General features: G+C 40.2%; 1 protein-coding gene across 4 annotated transcripts in view; it reads right to left on the minus strand.

Moving 5' to 3' along the window:
- USP32 (ubiquitin specific peptidase 32) overlaps positions 1 to 18,360 on the minus strand; it is a 61,998-nt gene that overhangs the window by 20,442 nt on the left and 23,196 nt on the right. For all 4 annotated transcript variants that reach the window (XM_056506493.1, XM_056506492.1, XM_056506495.1 and 1 more), the window contains exons 4-12: positions 18,191 to 18,309; positions 15,198 to 15,357; positions 7,875 to 8,006; positions 6,549 to 6,656; positions 5,673 to 5,788; positions 4,689 to 4,751; positions 3,133 to 3,216; positions 814 to 875; positions 604 to 706 (exon numbers count right to left, since the gene is read on the minus strand). In XM_056506493.1, coding sequence (XP_056362468.1) covers positions 604 to 706; positions 814 to 875; positions 3,133 to 3,216; positions 4,689 to 4,751; positions 5,673 to 5,788; positions 6,549 to 6,656; positions 7,875 to 8,006; positions 15,198 to 15,357; positions 18,191 to 18,309 — 947 coding nt within the window. The remainder of the gene's footprint in view (positions 1 to 603; positions 707 to 813; positions 876 to 3,132; positions 3,217 to 4,688; positions 4,752 to 5,672; positions 5,789 to 6,548; positions 6,657 to 7,874; positions 8,007 to 15,197; positions 15,358 to 18,190; positions 18,310 to 18,360) is intronic.

Genomic DNA, 18,360 nt, shown 5'->3' on the forward strand with positions numbered 1-18,360 from the left:
GGGGTTTATTTCACTTGTTTAGCCTGCAAATAATATTTACTTCCAATTAAATGTTATTAGATTTATTAAACACTCTGTATTTTGTAGAACTTAGTTGTGCTTTACTTAAATATTTTAACTAAAGGGTATTAAAGAGCACTTTGCATCTATAAAGTTTTAGTAGGACTCCTTTGATTGGGTATTAGATTATTTTTGTCAGTGCCTCTAAAGCAAATTATACCAATTTCCTCCTTTGTCCAGAAAATTCTGAGTGTATTTGTGGCCCAAGCCAAGTGAAACCCAAAGTGGGCAGCTTCATTATCAGATGGATCAGAAGACTTGAAAGAAATGCTCCTGTGAGCATGGTTTTGATTCAAAAAATGTTTTGAGATGCAGGAACGATGAAAGAGATGAGAATTTAATGAAATTACAGAGCAAAGCTCCTCACATAACAATGATTCAGCAGAACAATTATTTTCCACCAAGAGACAGGAGCTGCTCAATTCTGAGCATTATTGGTTTAGCAGTCATTTCCTCCACACTGCTTTTGCCATCAACACATTCAGAAAGACAAGAAATCACTTTTTCAGTATAGAATATTATTATTATTATAATTCTACTTACATATTTGACATATTCTTTCCACTGGTGCCACCAGGGCATAGCAATGAGAAACCAGTTGTGCCCTGGCTGGAGGCCATACCTGCTCTCTCTTTCCAACCAGCCTCTGCACAAAAAGAATGGGAATTTTTAGCTCAAACAGGGAATTTCCAGTTCTTTTGAAAAGAAAAGGTGGATCTGGAAGCTATTTCAGCTTCTGAGCAAAGCACACACCTAATAATCTGTCCTTCCTCCTCTGGGGTGGCAGGTCGCAGTCCCAAAACTATGTGACACACCTGGAGAAAGAAAGAAATTCTTATTAACAGGCAAATAAAAGCAAAAAACCCCAATTCAGATGAGACTTTTCATCATTTAATAATGAAATAAGGTTACTTAAAATCAAATAAATCACTAATAAAAAAGTCTTTTGAGCTGTGAGATTCCCAGCTTGCTCCCCCTGTTAAGATCAAAGCACCAAGAATGCCAAATGCCCCAAGACAAATATTAAGGGGAAGAGAAAAGCAGTTCATGATTGTCAGGCTGACAGATCACAGGACTGACGTGGGTCAGATGCACAAATTAGCATTTCTGGGTGTGCTGGAGAGAGGGAATGAGGAACTGGGAGAGTGCAAGTGGTTGGAAGAGAATGAACTAAAAGTTAAAAAAGCATTGGAAGGGAAAAGCTGGGAATGAGCAATTCTAGATGGGATTGGAAGGGAAACAAGCACTGGAGGGGCTGGGGGAGAAGTTCAAAGCAGAGCAGCCACCCCAAAGCACAGCCAAACCTCTCTGCAAAGTGCAGGCCACTCTCTGCAGGTCTGCTGCTATTTCTCTTCCTCTTTTTATTTAGTTTTGAACTGAACTCGAAGGCAAAGGCCCCCTGTCCTGCCTGGCCTGGGTGGGGTTTCATTCCCAGCTTTTATTCCCAGTACAAACCAGTGTCAGAGGCTCCTCTGTGCCTCCTTTCCCAGTGAAGCTGGACAGGGAGTGAGGAGAGCAGGGAGAGGCTCCTCAGGACCCTCTCAGCTGGTTTTGCTGCTCACCCCATGATTCACAGGCTCCTCCTTATGTCTCTTCTGAGGATATCAATTTGTATCTCAGCTGGAGACTTCTAATCACTGCTAAGATGTCTTGTTTAAATTTGTATTACAGGGACAGAGACCATACCACATTCTGAATGAAACAAAGGCCATTAGCCAGGGGGAAGCAACAGATTTTCCAGCACACACAACACAGCTGGGTCTGGTGTTTCTTTTTAAATTTGTGTGGCATTGAGCTAAAATGAGATTCTTCAGATAAACCAACCCCTCTGCAAACAGAGGGGTTTGTTGACAAGCTTTCCACTCAGAATATTTGGCTTTTCTGAAGCACATGACACCTCAAATAAATGCTGAGATAAATCAGTGGTAGACTCTGCCTTGTGCTTTACGTGATAAAGTTATAAAAAAAAATTAAAATCTAAAATGAAAATACAGCAGCTATGCCAGGAGGAAAAAAAAACATTGTAAATGAGACTCCCAATGAGCAATGTGCAACACTGGTGATGTGTAATCAGCATTAAGACAGATTTATTACATCCTCATTCATTCATTGTCAAGATTGCAAGGATATTTGTTACTTCATCAATATTTAGTTATGAGGGGATATTTGATGCCAGACAGGCCAAAAATAAAGACAGCCCTTCTGGAGAAGGTTGCAACTTCAACAAACTTGATGTAATTAGAGATTAAATGAATTTGAAGAATTTTCTGGTGTTACTCTTTCCAGCTGTGCTGTAGCTGGTGGCCTCAGGATACCCTCACTCAGTCACCCTGAAGCTCTTGGGAAAGCATCATCCAAAATGCAATTTATAAAGTAATCATGGGCCAATTTGGATTATTATTATTATTGTAATTTAAACTCCAAGTATCAACCTCAAAGGAAAACAGGTAAGGAACAAACTGCAGTGGATGAAAATATCTTTGAGGGTTATTTTCTGCACAAAGGGAACCAGAGTGAAAATATGGCTTTCAAGGATTTAGAAAAATCCAATTCAAGCTCAATTAAAACCCAATTCAGCACCTACTTAATCCTCAGCTTCTGCAAGTGAACAGTGAGAGGACAGCCCAGCTTTCCAGGACTGCTTCATTAAGGAAGCAATGAGAGGTACCTTAGAGGCCCTTAACAGAAAGTGTAAAGGGAAACTGCTTGTAAAATGTGAAGGGAAAGAATTAGATTTTTGTTCTCATTCCCTTGGTTACTTTCTTGGCAAAGATTTGCCACAAAAATCATTTCAAACCCAGTCTTTGTCTAATGGAAAATTAAATTGCTGATACACTTGAAATTTCATTTTCTGAGCAGTGCAGCAGGTTCTCTTGAACAGATGAGGCTTTAGGCATCTGCAGGCACTGCAAGAGGCAATAATCAGAGAGAATCTTTCTGCCAAGGAGCCCAGAGCTGCAAAGCCACATCCCCTCCTGTGCACACAAATGCTGATGCTGCACTTCATAGCCATGCAGAAAGCTCAGCAGTTAATTACTGTAAATTACAACCTTAGATTTCCCCTAAACATACCTGAAAAAGCAGATTTAAAAATTCATTGGCAAGAGCACTCTTCACACTCCATATCTGGTAGTCCTCCAGAGTCAGGTGGCCGAGCTGGGAGGGAGGAGAAGGAAAAACCATCAAAACATGGACCTGGTGCTGGTAAAATGCTCATTACCTGTCCCATGCCAGGCATGACAAAACCAGGGATTCCATAAAAATTGGCATCTAGCACTATTTAAATAAATTTCATCCAGTGAAAGAAAAAAATTCCAGTTTTAGGTTAACACAGGCAACCTAGAGGACTGAACAGCTCAGAGTGGAACTTTCCATCACTCACACCCAGTGTCCCTCACCTGCACCCTCCTCTGAGAGCTGGGAAAAACCAGGTTGGGTCACCAAGGTCCAGTGACCTCACCCACAACACAAATCCATGAATTCTTCAGCACCTGCCAAGTCACACTGGTGTAACACTGACCATGTCAGAGGGCTCTGATTCAGTGAAGGGATCAATCTGATTTTTTTATCTGGAAATAGAATTCTGAGCCAGTTTTACAGCACTGGCAGTGACTTTGCCTCTCCTTACAGACCATTTTCTCCAGAGTTAACCCAGGTCAAAGCTAACACAAGAAAAGAGGTTAAATAATTGATGTAATTACTGCACCATCAGCTCTTTCCAGCACCGCACTGATGATGCCACTACAAAAATATTCTGAAGACTGAAGTCTTCTTTTTTAACTCTTTGTGGAAGCAGGACTGCTGATTATAAACTATCATTTTTTTAAGATGCCAAACAATAAAAACCTCAAAGGATGAAACAGAGAAGCCACAATTTGCACTGCTTTGGCAATTAAAGAATTACAATAAAGAATTTGCCCACCACTTTGCTGGAGTACAAGCAGGCATGACAACTACTCAAACACATAATTAAACATTTCTAGACATTCTTTATAGTTTTTCATAAATTATTTATCATTTCCAGACACCCTTCCCAATTAGTGAAGCAAAGGAAGAAATAATGGAAGCAACTTCCACAGTATTTTTTGTGGATATCTCCAAATTTCCAAAGAGCAAGGAGGAGAATTGCAGATGATTACAGATTTATACCCAGCTACATTTAAAGCACAATATAAACTACCAAGGTTTTTTGTTGTGTCATGACAGATGCCCCCATAGGAGGATAATGTGTCTTGACAGAGCATAAAATATAAGATAAACTTCTGCACTCTCCCTCAAGATCAATTTTAACAGGAAACAAAGAACAGTTTCACCAGAACAGAAGTCAAGCATCAGATTTAAAACTGGTATTAGTTATGCACAGCAGAGCCTTGCAAACAGTGCAAGCTTCCAATTAATTTCATCTGGTTATGCATTTTGGGTTTAGCTTCATGTATTAAAATGGCTTATAAAATTCAAATATGTTCTTTCTTTCACAGAATAACGTGGTAAATTTTAATGGAAAACTGACATTACTTGAAAAAGATTATTTTATTGACACATCTCTGCTCTAAAGAAAGCACATCCTTATAAATAAACTGAAGATACTGGGGTATAAAAATGACAAGGAAAGAACAGAAAATTCTTACCTTTGTGTTATCATGCACATGTAAAATATCTTCCACAATTTCAGACAAACCCATGTCCAACTCCTTCAACAAAAGGATTAGAAATCAGCGTTAAATTCTCCCAGCAGGATGTGCTCAGAATAAAAATAAAACTGTAGGAGATGCTGGAAACTCTCAGTAATTCAAACCAAGGGCTCCCAGACAAAAAGCTGTGCTTTTGTAGCTGTCTTTATATGAGAGAACACACTTTAGAGACAAACCTTGAGATCTGGGCAGGTCAGAACACACATTCCAACCAAACCTTGAGATTTGGACAGGTCAGAACACACATTCCAACCAAACCTTGAGATTTGGACAGGTCAGAACACACATTCCAACCAAACCTTGAGATTTGGACAGGTCAGAACACACATTCCAACCAAACCTTGAGATCTGGGCAGGTCAGAACACACATTCCAACCAAACCTTGAGATCTGGGCAGGTCAGAACACACATTCCAACCAAATCTGAGATTTGGACAGGTCAGAACACACATTCTGAACAAACCTTGAGATTTGGACAGGTCAGAACACACATTCCAACCAAACCTGAGATTTGGACAGGTCAGAACACACATTCTGAACAAACCTTGAGATTTGGGCAGGTCAGAACACACATTCTGAACAAACCTTGAGATTTGGGCAGGTCAGAACACACATTCCAACCAAACCTGAGATTTGGGCAGGTCAGAACACACTCTCACCAAACCTTGAGATTTGGACAGGTCAGAACACACATTCCAACCAAACCTTGAGATTTGGACAGGTCAGAACACACATTCCAACCAAACCTTGTGCTTGGGCCAGGTGACAGCTCTGCAGGGCAAGGCACAGCCACTTGTCCCCCACCCAGCTGTGGGCACAGGGGAGCCTGCACCTCACTGACCCCCACCCAAACAAGATGTACAATCCTCCTTTGGAAGGCTGGCTCAGGAAACAGAAGGAAACAACCCCAGACAGCACTCACAGGAATTTTGTCTGTCCTGTTGTCTTTCCAGACCTCTAAAAGTGCCACCACCATGTCCTTGAGCTCGGTGCGAGACAAGACCCCATCCCTGTCCACGTCAAACACCTTGAAGCAAACTGAGGGAAAAGGAAATGACTTTGCTGTTAGAACCATTCCACAACTCTTTTTTCTTTATTCCTTTCAGCCCCTGAGCCTGCAGAGCCCTGAGCAGCTGATTTAGTGCTGACAGCTCTGCCAGGGGGGATGCACGTGTGGAGGTGAGGAAATGGAGCAGCTGTGTTTCATCAACTCCAATCCAGATTCCTGCAGTCCCTCTGCTGGGCTTGCTGATGGGACCTAGCAGGGAACATATGTGCATCCAGAAATTTCCAGGGAATTACAGCTTGCAAGTAACAACAATGTGGGTTTTGGAGAAGTAGGGAACAAAAAGTGTTTCAAAACACAGGAACCTTGCAGGGAGCCAGCTGGGAACTGGGCAGTGAAAAGCCACAACATGCTCTTTACCACAAGACAATCAAATAGGACATTTGTTTTCTATTATAGATAATGAGCAGCTAAGTGTTTGCACTTTCTATATTGAGATACACAATTCTGCCTCAAAATGCAGAACACTGCAAAAATGGCTTCTGAAATGTAGTTTTTCCCCAGCTAGATAATTTACATGAAACTACTGATAAGCTGTAAAATACATGGAATTAGGTTTAATCATCTTTTATAAGAGGGAAACCTTGATATTTGAAATTCCTCTATTTTTTAAAAGACACCTTCCACAGATTTGTTCAGTGGTAAAAGAATCTCAAAAGGTGAAAACAACTAAACTTCATTGCTCAAACTGAAAAACTGCTCCCAAATTAACAGTTAAATTTTGATACTTACACTTCTGTCTCTCTGCCAAGGGTCCTCTGCAACATGCTGAGAGCCCGCAGGAAATTTCTTTAAAATCTATGTGATTGTCTCTGTTTTCATCAAAAGCATTAAACAAACCTGCAAACAACAAAAGCATCTCCTGTTACAGCACCTGAGAGAGCCACCAGCACCTCCACGAGGGGTTAATGGGGAACATGGGCAAGGAGAAGCACAAACACTTCTCATTTATTCTCATTAAGTGTCATAAGGGTAATTAAGCACTACTAAGACCATTTAAAGGTGAATGAGATCTTGCAGGGGTGGCTGATGAATCCAGGGGTGGGGAGGGAATCAGGAATTCTGAACAGCTGCCTGCTCCTCACACCCTCCTTGGAATGACTGATTTAGAGTGGAGCTGAACCAGTATGGCCAGAACTTCCAACAGACATTCCAATGGAAATCCCTGAATTTCACTGCAAACTCAGCCCTGAGTTAAGAGCTGTAGATACCAGCCTTCAAAGCATTTAAGAACTCAAATCCTTCAGCATTATTTATCCCAGAATTATTTTTTTTAGCCATAAAGAATAACCAGAAACCATTCAAGTTTCCCCACAGCAGCTGTGCAAGTTTAAATCACTAAGTAGATAAAGCACACTCATGAACAAAAGGATGTAGGGATATATCCCTGCAGAACAGGACATAAATTTTGATTTTTTTATCATAGCAGTTGATTTTCCCATTTGTTACTTACTGCTGTCACTTATCAGTAAAGCCAACTTTTTGGAGATAAAAAAATTGTCACTCCAGGAGTGCAGACCAGAACTGGAGTGCAAGTGGAATGTCCCTGGGTATCCTCATGTCATGCAGCAAATGGCAACTGGACAACTGCAACCTCCAGTTATTACCAGAGTGGCTTCAACTGGACAGACCAGTTTGGTTGTCAGTAGAAATAATAACCTGCAAATCTCCTGAGTCTCCTGAATAAAATCTCCCTTAATTTGCACTGTTAGGGAGGAGTGTTTTATTGGCTGCATGATACAACAGCTGACTTGCACACTGAGCTGTCATTGAATAGATGAAACTCCCATGGTCAGTTTAAAAATGCTCCATTTTCTCTCATTCAGGGCCAGCAGTTTATTTTACAGTCTTTACAGAATCTTAAGAAAAAATTTTAAGCAACTACATAAAATCTGATGTATTTCCTGCCAACTGATAAGAATGCAACACCTCCTTCAGCATTCCAGATTCCCCAACAAACAGATTTCTTGGGGCTCTTTTCCCATTTTTCAGAACTCAGTGAATTTCAGAACAGACACTTTTAGAGCAGCAGATGCTCCTCCTGGTCTCATTCCATACCTTCACTCAGAGATTGATGGATTGGGGGGGACACTAATGGGGCAAAAGTTTCCAAATCAAAGCGTCCAGTTCTGGATTGAGCTTTTAGCAGCCAGTATCTCTTCTCCAGGTCGATGATGTCAGATTCTTCCACTGCATGATCAACAGAAATAAACCAAAATTACTTTCTTTGTCCACAGAAACTTCTCTATTCACCATCAAGGAGTTCACCATCAATAACACCACAAGTGTGTAGAAACAAAGAAATTAACTTTTCCCACTCTTTGAGCCTCTTCATTTTCCACCTGTTTCTTTTTGGTGATTTGAACAGGCAGATTATATGTGCAGTGTCTAATTTTCCCAAGGTATTCAGTATTTAAATCCTCAACAAAGAAGGAAAAAAACCCCACAGGTCTTCTATGAAAATTATGTAGTACTAGGCTACCCTTAACAAACTCCTATGTGAAATTTTTAGCTTTTTGATACAGTAACAAGGCTAAATTTTAATGTGGCATTTAAACATTATATATCAGCATATTTTTTTTTCCAAATATAAAATAGTTTGTTCCATGTTATAATTTATACTACAGATTTATAATCCCAGTAAAATCCTACTGGGGAGTGGTTACACAAATCTACAATGCAGAGGAACTTTAAAGGTAATTTAAAAAGGGGAAAAAAACCCCAAACTCAAGAAATAAAACAAGCAAGGGTGGATAAAAACAGCCAGAAGAAGAGCTTGTGTGTTCCTTCAAAAAATTCTATACAAATGCTCTCTTTATGCTTTACCCTTGAAATTAAATATATACACATATAAAAAACAAGATTAACTTTCTGCCCAACAATACTTCTAACCTTTTTACATATGCAAGTGTGTCACAACAGTGCTTTAGGTCAGTGCCAATTAATTGGCTCTCAAATAGATCTGTAATGACAAAGCTGTCTATATTAAGAAGCACTACGTGTGATCTCATTCCCAGATGGTTCTGAGCCTTTAAATCCATGCCAGTTTTCTAATAGGTTTAACTTGAGCTATTTGGCCTGGTTTAGTCCACAGAAACAATAATAATCCTGTAAGGCTTAAGAACAGAAGGGTTCTGCCTAAAAAGTTGTGTCAAATTGAGATTTTATTGATCTCTTTGCCTCTTTTTCTGTCATTAGTGGCAGTAATTTACTTTAAGGAGTAACTCAGGTGACCTGCAGTGAGTGTGAAGCAGTTGCAGGTACTCAGCAGGAGCATCATGTGATGCACCAAAACTTACAAAACTCCTTACCCTCAGCAGAAAGAGTGGGAAAATCTGAATAAACTATCTGGAGCTGGAGGAGGGGAGTGTGTTTGTGTTTCCTGTAAGGTGTCTTTAGACAGCCCAGCTGGAGAAGTGACATCAGTGACAAATGTCCCTTTGCTGAGTGCCTTCAGAGCAGCCACAGAGGTGACAACCCCAGCCCTGCCTCCCCAGGTCCTCAGGGCATCACTCCCACCCCCAGCTCTCGCACAGGGACAGAAGAGCTGATCCACAACAAAAACTCATTTCCTTTCTCCTCTCCCCCTCCTTCCCAGAGGGATCAGTCCCCTGATCTGTTTTCCCACCCCCTGGCTCTTGGCTGGGCTGTAATCACCAAGTTTTTTGGGTTGGAAGAGACCTTTAAAGGTCACCCCACCCTCCCCCATGGACACCTTCCACTGGATCAGGTTGCTCCATCCAACCTGGCCTGGAATGTTTCCAGGGATGAGGAATCCACCATCACAAAAACTTTCTCCCCCACATCTACTCTTATCTTAAACCCCTCACCCCATATCCCATCACCACAGGCCCTACTCAAAGTCTGTCCCCAACACATGAGGAAGCAGCAATCCAAATTTATAAAGGAATATTATTGCACTAAAAATCAAGGAAGTGGAATAGAGGAATTATTTCTTGAAAGATCAGCACACAGAAATATCACAGATGTGAGAAGAATCCCAGGGCTCTTCCCCTTCCCAGACACTGGGAGAGGGGAGGTTGTGCTGCCATTTACAGGAATTCCATTTCCACCTTACTGCTCTCATTAGCAAACACAAAAGCATTATTTATGTTCTCTTGTGCATGACCATGTAAATCACTTTGCTTCCTTTTAATCCACCTCTGTAAGTAGGAAGAATAACAAATGTGTGAGCTGCACTTCATTCTTCAAGTGATGCAACACTGAGGATATTCAAAAGCCAGCAGGAAGCTCAAATTGTCCTCACTGAAGAGTAAATCTGTAGAAACCTTCCTCTGGCAGGTGCAGTATTTATCTTTAGCAATTAAGAACATTATATTTTGCCAGAGAACCACTCTCAAATACCTACAGTAGAAGCCAGTTGTATTCTGATTTTATTTGATTGCACTTCACAGATGTTTCTACAGCAGTAACTCCATTTCTTTATTATTTCATCTCAGAAAAGAAAGATTGTCAGAAAGCATCTTGTCTGTGTTTCTGCTCACTGACATCATGGTCACTTAAAGACAGAGAATTTTCAAATAATCACCTTTAAAAGAACAGCTGAGAAGTGTTAGCACAAGTGTCACATTTTTATTCCAGCCCCAGTGTGCTGACTTTCTGCACAAGAGCCAAACACTTTAGAAGGTAAAACCAAGTAGTAAATAACATTCTTAGCACTGATTAGCCTCACACAAATCAGGTTAACCACGAGTAAAAATGTGACAAAGAATATTTCTCATTCAAGTTATAACAAACTGTACCCAGTGCACCAGTTGCAGTGGATAAAAGGGAGCAGATTTATTGGATTGCAGCACACGGGAACTTTAACTGCAGCTGAGCAGCAGCTGTTGCATAATTTGATTTCTTCAGAGTGATTTTTTGCACATAATCTTGTAAATCAGTCTCAGGATATGCAGTGCACCAGCTATTCCTCCATGAGTGCAAACTAAAAGAAATCTCTGGCAATTTATGATTATACACATAATCATATTTGTTACTGAAGTTAAATGAAGCATGGGAAAGGCACACTACACTTAATACCCAAACACAGCAATGTGCATGACAAAACACCATATTCCACAGAGGTTTTGTACAGATAAAAAAGATTTTTATCTTTTCAAAATAGAAACTTTTTTCCTTAATGCCTGTTCAAATCACATCAAAGTAGAAACTGGGCTTTCATTCAAATTACTTAGAAAGATGTATTTTATATATACAATATAGGCCAAAACCTCAGGACACACAGGCTTTCTAGGCCAAGTAATTACTCATTTTGGTAATTAAATACATGATATGACTATTTGAGGTCACATGGACCAGATGCACCTGAGAAATTTAAGCAGTTTACTATTACATGCTGATTTATGTCTCCCTCATCACTTGCCCATTAGAAATACAAAAAACTTTCAGATCCCTGAAATTATGAATCATTTATTTTTGTTCAAGTCTCTAAGAATTAGATCAATATAATCAGAGGGATGATAAGTATAACTGAAGCACAGTCTTCTTGTAAAGGAAGAACAAATGAACATTTTCAGTCTAAATATCATCTAAAACCATAAAACTACGAAAAATGAATTAATTTAGAACACTGATCAACAGGCAGGTGCATGGCATTGATAAACCTTAAACCCCCATATTACATTTTAATGCCATTCCCACAAAACACCCCTCTAAAATATTCTACAGATATCAAGCCATGAATAATCTGCCTTAGAAAACAAATTTACAAGCATGATTTCATTTCAGCCACTTCTTATTACAATTCTTTATAGGACCAGAATTCACCAAGTATTGCACTATGACAGAAGTTGAATATTTACCCACCTATGGGTACAATCCTGTCTGGCTCACAGCAGCAGAAACATACCATATTCCCAACATTTTAGCAGCACTTGGATGCTTTCCCTGTTTACCAGGATGTGCTCCAGGCACACCCCGGCCATGGAGGGCTCTTCATGGCCAAACAACTCACCCCAAACACTGCTTCTCACTAAAAACTCTCCTTTGTGGCTTTCAAATTAACCCCCAGAAGACTCTGGGATTGAGAGCTGATTTGCAAGACATAAAATAGCCTGGAACTAAGAGGATAACAAGTGGCAAAATACAGATTAAGTGACACCAAGGCTTTTACTTATTGGCCTGGGCTGCTGTCAGACTTTCATCTTTGTGCTTCTCCTAATTAAAAACAAACACATATTGAATATGTGTATATTAAAATCATGGCAAGGAGAGATCCTTGTGTGTGTCAGACATGACCCTGCAGGTGTTCATGCAGCAGAATGTGGATTATCAGTGCTCAGGGTGGGAACAGGGAGGTGCCAAGAGCACAGCTCCTCTCACAGCACAATTCACACTTGGGAAAAGCAGCACAGGATGAAAGGAGCCCTTTAAAGCAGCTTTCCCACAGCCAAACTCTTCAGGATTGTCTTGGAGTGCCTTCCACACATCCCTGTTGCCAGAGTGGGTGCCCCAGCTCCAGAACATGGATTTAACAGCAGCTTTTTAGTGCTTTTTAAGGGAAGGGATCCCCTCAGTGCATTTCCTTCCAGCCTCCCATCTCCATCCTCCCACAGAGCTGACAATCCCAGCTCTCACACCAGTTGTTCCTTTCATGAGGATTTTGTGCTGTTTCAAAACTGCCTCTTCCATTCCAACCACCCTGCCTGCTTATCCAGGGCTTCTCTTATTTATTGGACTAAATGAGTGATGAATGTATGTTCTAAAATAGAATTATTTGTCCTGATTGCAGTCATAACTGCACCTTGGTGGGTGAGAGCTGTCAGAAAGAACAGGATGAATTTTTCTGACAACAGAGAAGTCTCTTCCATTCAAAGGGGAATTTGGATGTTATTTAATCAGAACTCAGTGACACAAGAACTGGGTGACAAAGAAGTACAAATTAAACATTCTGTCAGTTCAAAACCAGCAACCTGATGAACAGAATTATTTCTCCCATGGAAAAGGGCTGAAAATCTGAGTGCCTAAGCCCATTGCATGACACTGAGTCACACCAAAATGACACATAAAAAAGGCAACCAACACCTATGTTGGAGCAGAAAAAACATTTCCAGCTAAATGAAGGAAATCAATGAGGTGTCCCCTGAGTCAGTGTGACAGAAATGTGGGATTTACAGGCTGCACCACGGTGCTGTTCAATGTGATGGCTTCAAAAATATATATGTATCAAATAAATTTAAATATGATCATACTAGAGAACTGAGAAAATCCAAAGTACTGCTATTTGTTCACTCCTCAGGTGCAAGACAAATTCTTATCTCTGAAACTGCCTTTTTAGAAACAAAGGCCAGTTATTTTGGCAGCTTTCAAATAATATTATTCCTATTTCTGATTTAAGTGAGATGGAACAAAATTTGATTAAAAGCAGCAAGTGTGTGCAACTTCCTGTAACTTTAAAATTTCATTTCTAATTATGTGTTGAGAAATGTAATTAAAGTCATCTGCACACCAAAACAAATGTTATTTACAAACAAAAAATTAGTATTCCTTTGTTTCCCTGATAGCCTGGCTCATTAAGCAAATTGAAATGGAGTCACTGATGCTTTGCAGTGAAATGGGGGCTGTTTCTAAATCAAAGGGAATAACTTTCCCTATTTTTATCACTGCCATTTTTCATGGCTCTGACATATTGCCCAAGAAGTTGGATGGGAAGCAGAGTGTGAGGTAAGGCTGGGTCTGAGCTTTGTGCCAGGAGATCCAGCAGGACTGAGAAATCCCTCACTGCACCAGTGAGTGGCACAAATCAAAGTGAAAACCTTTCCCTCTTTCTCTGCATTCTGGTGTTTGCCTCAGTTTACCAAACATGATCTCACTTCCTGCTCCTTCCAAAAGCAACCATTCTCCCAGGAAAAATATTAAGAACAAGCTCTCAGTGTTTTACATTGAGCTGTGTTAAAAATACTTCTGTACTGAATTTCTTACTCTTTGGAGTGACCTGATTAGGCTGAAATTACTTCCAAGTGCTCCAGCACTTACATTTTCCTTAGTTTTGCATCTGTTGGATGAGATTCCTACACTGTTGTGAATCACAAGGGAATTCAGTAAAATTTAATTTTATCTAGAGGTCCAAACATAATTGTCACATGCACCTTCCAATTCTGTGGACAATAACCACATCAGCTACATGTATTTCTGGAATTCACTGGAAAGCTCAATCCCAGTTCTGACACAATGGTACCAGTGACAGGGATATCAAAACTAGAAGTGAGAACAACAATAAAAATGAAATAAAATCTACTAAAACAGTAGCTGATAAATTTAAATTATTTTTTAAATTCCAAACCTCAATTTCAGTATAAATAAACTTTCAGTGAAAAGCCCAGTAAAAACTGTTCTGAAAGTTTCCATTTCAAAGCATAAAAAAGAGCAGATCACAGTTTGATACAGGTCAAGGTCTTTCCCAGAGCTGAACTCCAGAACACTCAGAGGTTTGGGGTTTTTTTCACATTCCTCTTTCTCTGCCTTGTCTAGGAGACCTCAGAATATTCAGTGGTTTTCTATAATCTCAATGTCTCCTGCAGCCTTTCATGTAATGCAAATAAATTACCTGTTCAGAAACTCCTGACTTCATGATTCATATTTATTTCAGATGGTCAGAAAGGAGTTTGAATGGCCATATTTAAATCCAAGAGGATAAAAGAGTGTGCTGCTTTATTCCAGTAACTCACCCACTGGAGGATTAAAACCCACACTGACACCAGTGAGGAAAATCCACATAAAACACAACCAGACTGCTCAAACCTCTGACACCCCCACAACAACTCCCTTCTCCCAGGGATCCTCAGGATGGAATGGATGCTTGCACTACACTGATACATCAAGAGTTGTTTATCAGCCTTTTGTTTTCAGATTTAATTTAAAAACCAGCTGTTCCTTCTTTTACCTTAACACAGACATAAGGAAGCACTTCTTCTCTGGAGACAATTTCCTTAGTTACACATGCCAGGAATATTATTTATTTTACTGGAGAAGTAAATTAAGAGGTAACACTTATTTTTGAAACAAATATTATTTTCTCAACTCTCTCAGTAGTTTTACAACCCACTATAAAGACCAAAAATAAACCCAGTATTACCAGCCAGCCACTTCAGAAGACACTTTTCTTTTTTTTAGCTTGCTTGGTAGCAAACTTCTATAGAAGTGTTGTAGCCTCAGCATTATTATCTCTTAAAAATAACAACCCAGTGTCCTTGTACACAACATTTTACATCACAGCACAGCAAGCAGAGAACAGATGAGCTCAGAGAAGGAATTTCTCTCACTGAGCTGAACATAGCAGAGCAGGGAGGTTCAGTGAATGACTTGTGAACTCAGGCAGGGATTTTTAAGATGTGCAGGACAAGAAGCACCTTTACTCACAGTGTGTGACTCCAGCCAGGGTCTGGTAGAAGGTTGGGGTGTCACTGTCATCAGTGAGGGTCACATACACCCCCCCTGAGAGCAGCCACCTGGAGAAGGTGAAAGCGTCTTTGTTGTGCAGCAGCCAAACCCTGAACTTCTCATAGTTCACCTTCTCACCCTGCAAGGAAAACCAGAAAATGGGAGCTGTTTGTCTCACTGCCAGTAAACAGCAACCATCCAGCTGTATGAAAAAAAAATTGGGACAATCTCCTAGAAAAATAAGTGCTAATGTAATTTTTCTGCTTGGAGCCATGCCTGTTTTTCCCTTTCCTTTTGAAACAGCAATGGGAGGAAAATTAACTTTCAGTTCTCTCTGCATTTCAGCCACCTACTCAATGTGGCCTTTGGAAACTCATTTACTCTGAACCTCAGGTGAAAGGGATGAAAAGAAAAATGGTTACTTGCAATTCAAAACAGCAGAGGTTATTTTGATGAATTTGAATGTATTATTATAGATACCAAATCTGCTGCAGCAAAAAAACAGGTGCTATAAAATCATAAACATTCTGTTCTATCTGTGCAGGTATACAAACAACACAGAAAATCAGATTTGGGAATAATTAATGCTGTGATTAATTACTGCAGGAAAATGTGGACTTTTTTGCCCCTACTGACCAAAACCCAGACTGGAGCATAAATGTGAAGATGACATTGCCAGGATCTCCTCACCCTGTGTCCCCTGGAGCTCCCAACTCAGGAATACATAAAAACTACACATTCACACAATTTCACTGCTGTTTAAACCATTTATTTGAATCCTTGCCAAGCTGTGGCCATGAAACCATAGGGATCAGCAGACTAATTTCTACAGGACCTGCAAAACTACCTCAAATAAAAGCAAACCCATTATCAGTAGACAAACTCATTATATGGAGATTCTCATCTCCAGGGGAAACAAACAGGGGTCTGCAAAGTGGAAGAGGTTTCAAGTCATTGATTATTTAAACTCCCCTCATATCACAGACCATTAAACTTCACTGAATTACATCTCTACAGAATCCAACAATTTGCATTTGGCCGTGGACTATCTGCAAGTGCCAAGTGCAGAAAATTGAAAATTCACTATATTCCCTTTGCCAGGCTGCTCCAATGGTTCATCACCAGCACTGCTGAAACATTTGCTTCCTATTCCCATTGCAGGGGGTTGTTTCAGTTCCAGATACTCATTCTTTTTATGCCTCTTTTTTCTAGACTAAAGAGTTTTATATTTTCATCCAACAAATCACAGACTGGTTTGGGTTAGAAGGGGCATTAAAGCCCATCCAGTGCCACCCCTGGACCCCTTGGACACTTCCAGGGCTGGGGCAGCCACAGCTGCTCTGGGCACCCTGTGCCAGGGCCTCACCACCCTCACTTTGATTTCTTATTCTTTCATTTCTCAGAAAGTTTGGATCAAGAGAAAAGAACATTTTCTCAGCCCTGTTCCACATTTTTCCTCTATTTTTTGCTCTTTGTAAAGGCAGCAAGAGCTGGGTCATTAAAACTCCAGTTTTCCCTGGAAGGACAATGAAGAGGGACAGAAAAACTTTGGGCAGGAGGAAGTAAACATTTGAAGCAAGCAATGATTTCAGCTGAACTATGATGGAACTTGAGCAATGCATTCATTTATCACTGAATTTTTTCCCTTTATTTCGGAAACAAAAGGAAAACTCAGATATATTCAAAAGCTTCTATTTCTAGCTGAGTACATGCAATAATTCTGATGAACAGAAGTACCTATAAACATCATCCTTGAAATCAAACCCATCCTCCATAAGGCAGGCAGGAAGGCCCACAGCAGGAACATTAAACTTTCTCTCTCCAGCAATGACCATGGATGATTAAGAGCCCAGTAAATCCTGCTGAGTGGGTTATTACACTATTTTCATTTTAAAAGAAAAATCAATATGCAGCATTTTCTTAAACAGGAAAATGCTCTGAAGCCCAGATTGATACTCATCTTCCTGCAAGGCTTCATAAAGTATTTCTGGATTTCTTGGACAGAGTGCAATTAACTTGTAGGGTGCAATTCATCACACCACACTGATGAGAAATGATAAATAGGAAATGGCACCGTGGGTCAGCTCCAGAAGCTGCAGTGGACTCAGGGTTTATGATTCCAGCCAGGACTCAGGAATGCAATCACTGCCTCCAGAGCCAACAGGACACCAGGGCCAGAGCAGAGTCTGGCTCAGGCAGTGCCCACAACCAGACTTATCTCCAACACTGAACAATAAAATCTGAAGGAATTCAGTAAACTGATAGCCACAAATAAAGCTTCCAGTCAATCTGGTCAATCCTTTTGCCAGAGGATGGACAATGATGTCTCCATTTTGCTGGTCTCAGTCCTGTGATAACAAACCAAGCAAAAAACCCTGAAAATTCATCAGGATCCCTGGAGTCAAAGAATCATCTATGAATATGGCTAAATACCAATGTCCTGGTTTAGAGGAAGCTCCAGAAAGATTACATCTCTCAAACAACCTAAAGCATAATTAAATGTTGTAGCTCCTGGCAGGAACAATGATACAAAACCAATAATATAAAACCATTATTTTGAAGCATCCATAGCTGTCAGGCATTTTTAAATCCAGGGTGCAGATTTTCTTTCTTCTCAGCTCTGTGTTCTAGAATTCTTCCCTGATTGCAATAAAATGTTCACACTAATGACTAAGTTCCCACCAGCAATATTAGTATTTAAATTTACCTGGTGACATGATTACCATTGGGAAATGATCTGTTTCCAAGCAGCACAGTGAATACAGGAGCACAGAGAATGCTGCATTTCTACAGCAAACACTGTTCCCATCAATATAAATTACATGCAATACCACAAAACAAAAAACATGAGCTTTTACCCCATTTAAACAAGGTCAATTTGTTCCCATATGTGCTTGAGCATGAAAAAAAAGCTACTTAATGGAATCTTGACTTTTTTGCAAATGCAGCAGGAGAAAAGGTGCCTGACATACCTCAGAGAAGCATTTCTTGAGTGACTCTGGGACTTTCCCATCAACCACATGCAGCATCTTCTCCATCTCTTCACGGACAACATAACTCCCAGACTCATTAGAGAAGAGGCTGAAAATATCTGAGGAAATAAAAATACGTGTAAACATCTATGGCAGTGATATTTTTCAAA

Source organism: Oenanthe melanoleuca, chromosome 19 (assembly GCF_029582105.1).
Source record: "Oenanthe melanoleuca isolate GR-GAL-2019-014 chromosome 19, OMel1.0, whole genome shotgun sequence".
Classification (NCBI taxonomy): domain Eukaryota; kingdom Metazoa; phylum Chordata; class Aves; order Passeriformes; family Muscicapidae; genus Oenanthe; species Oenanthe melanoleuca.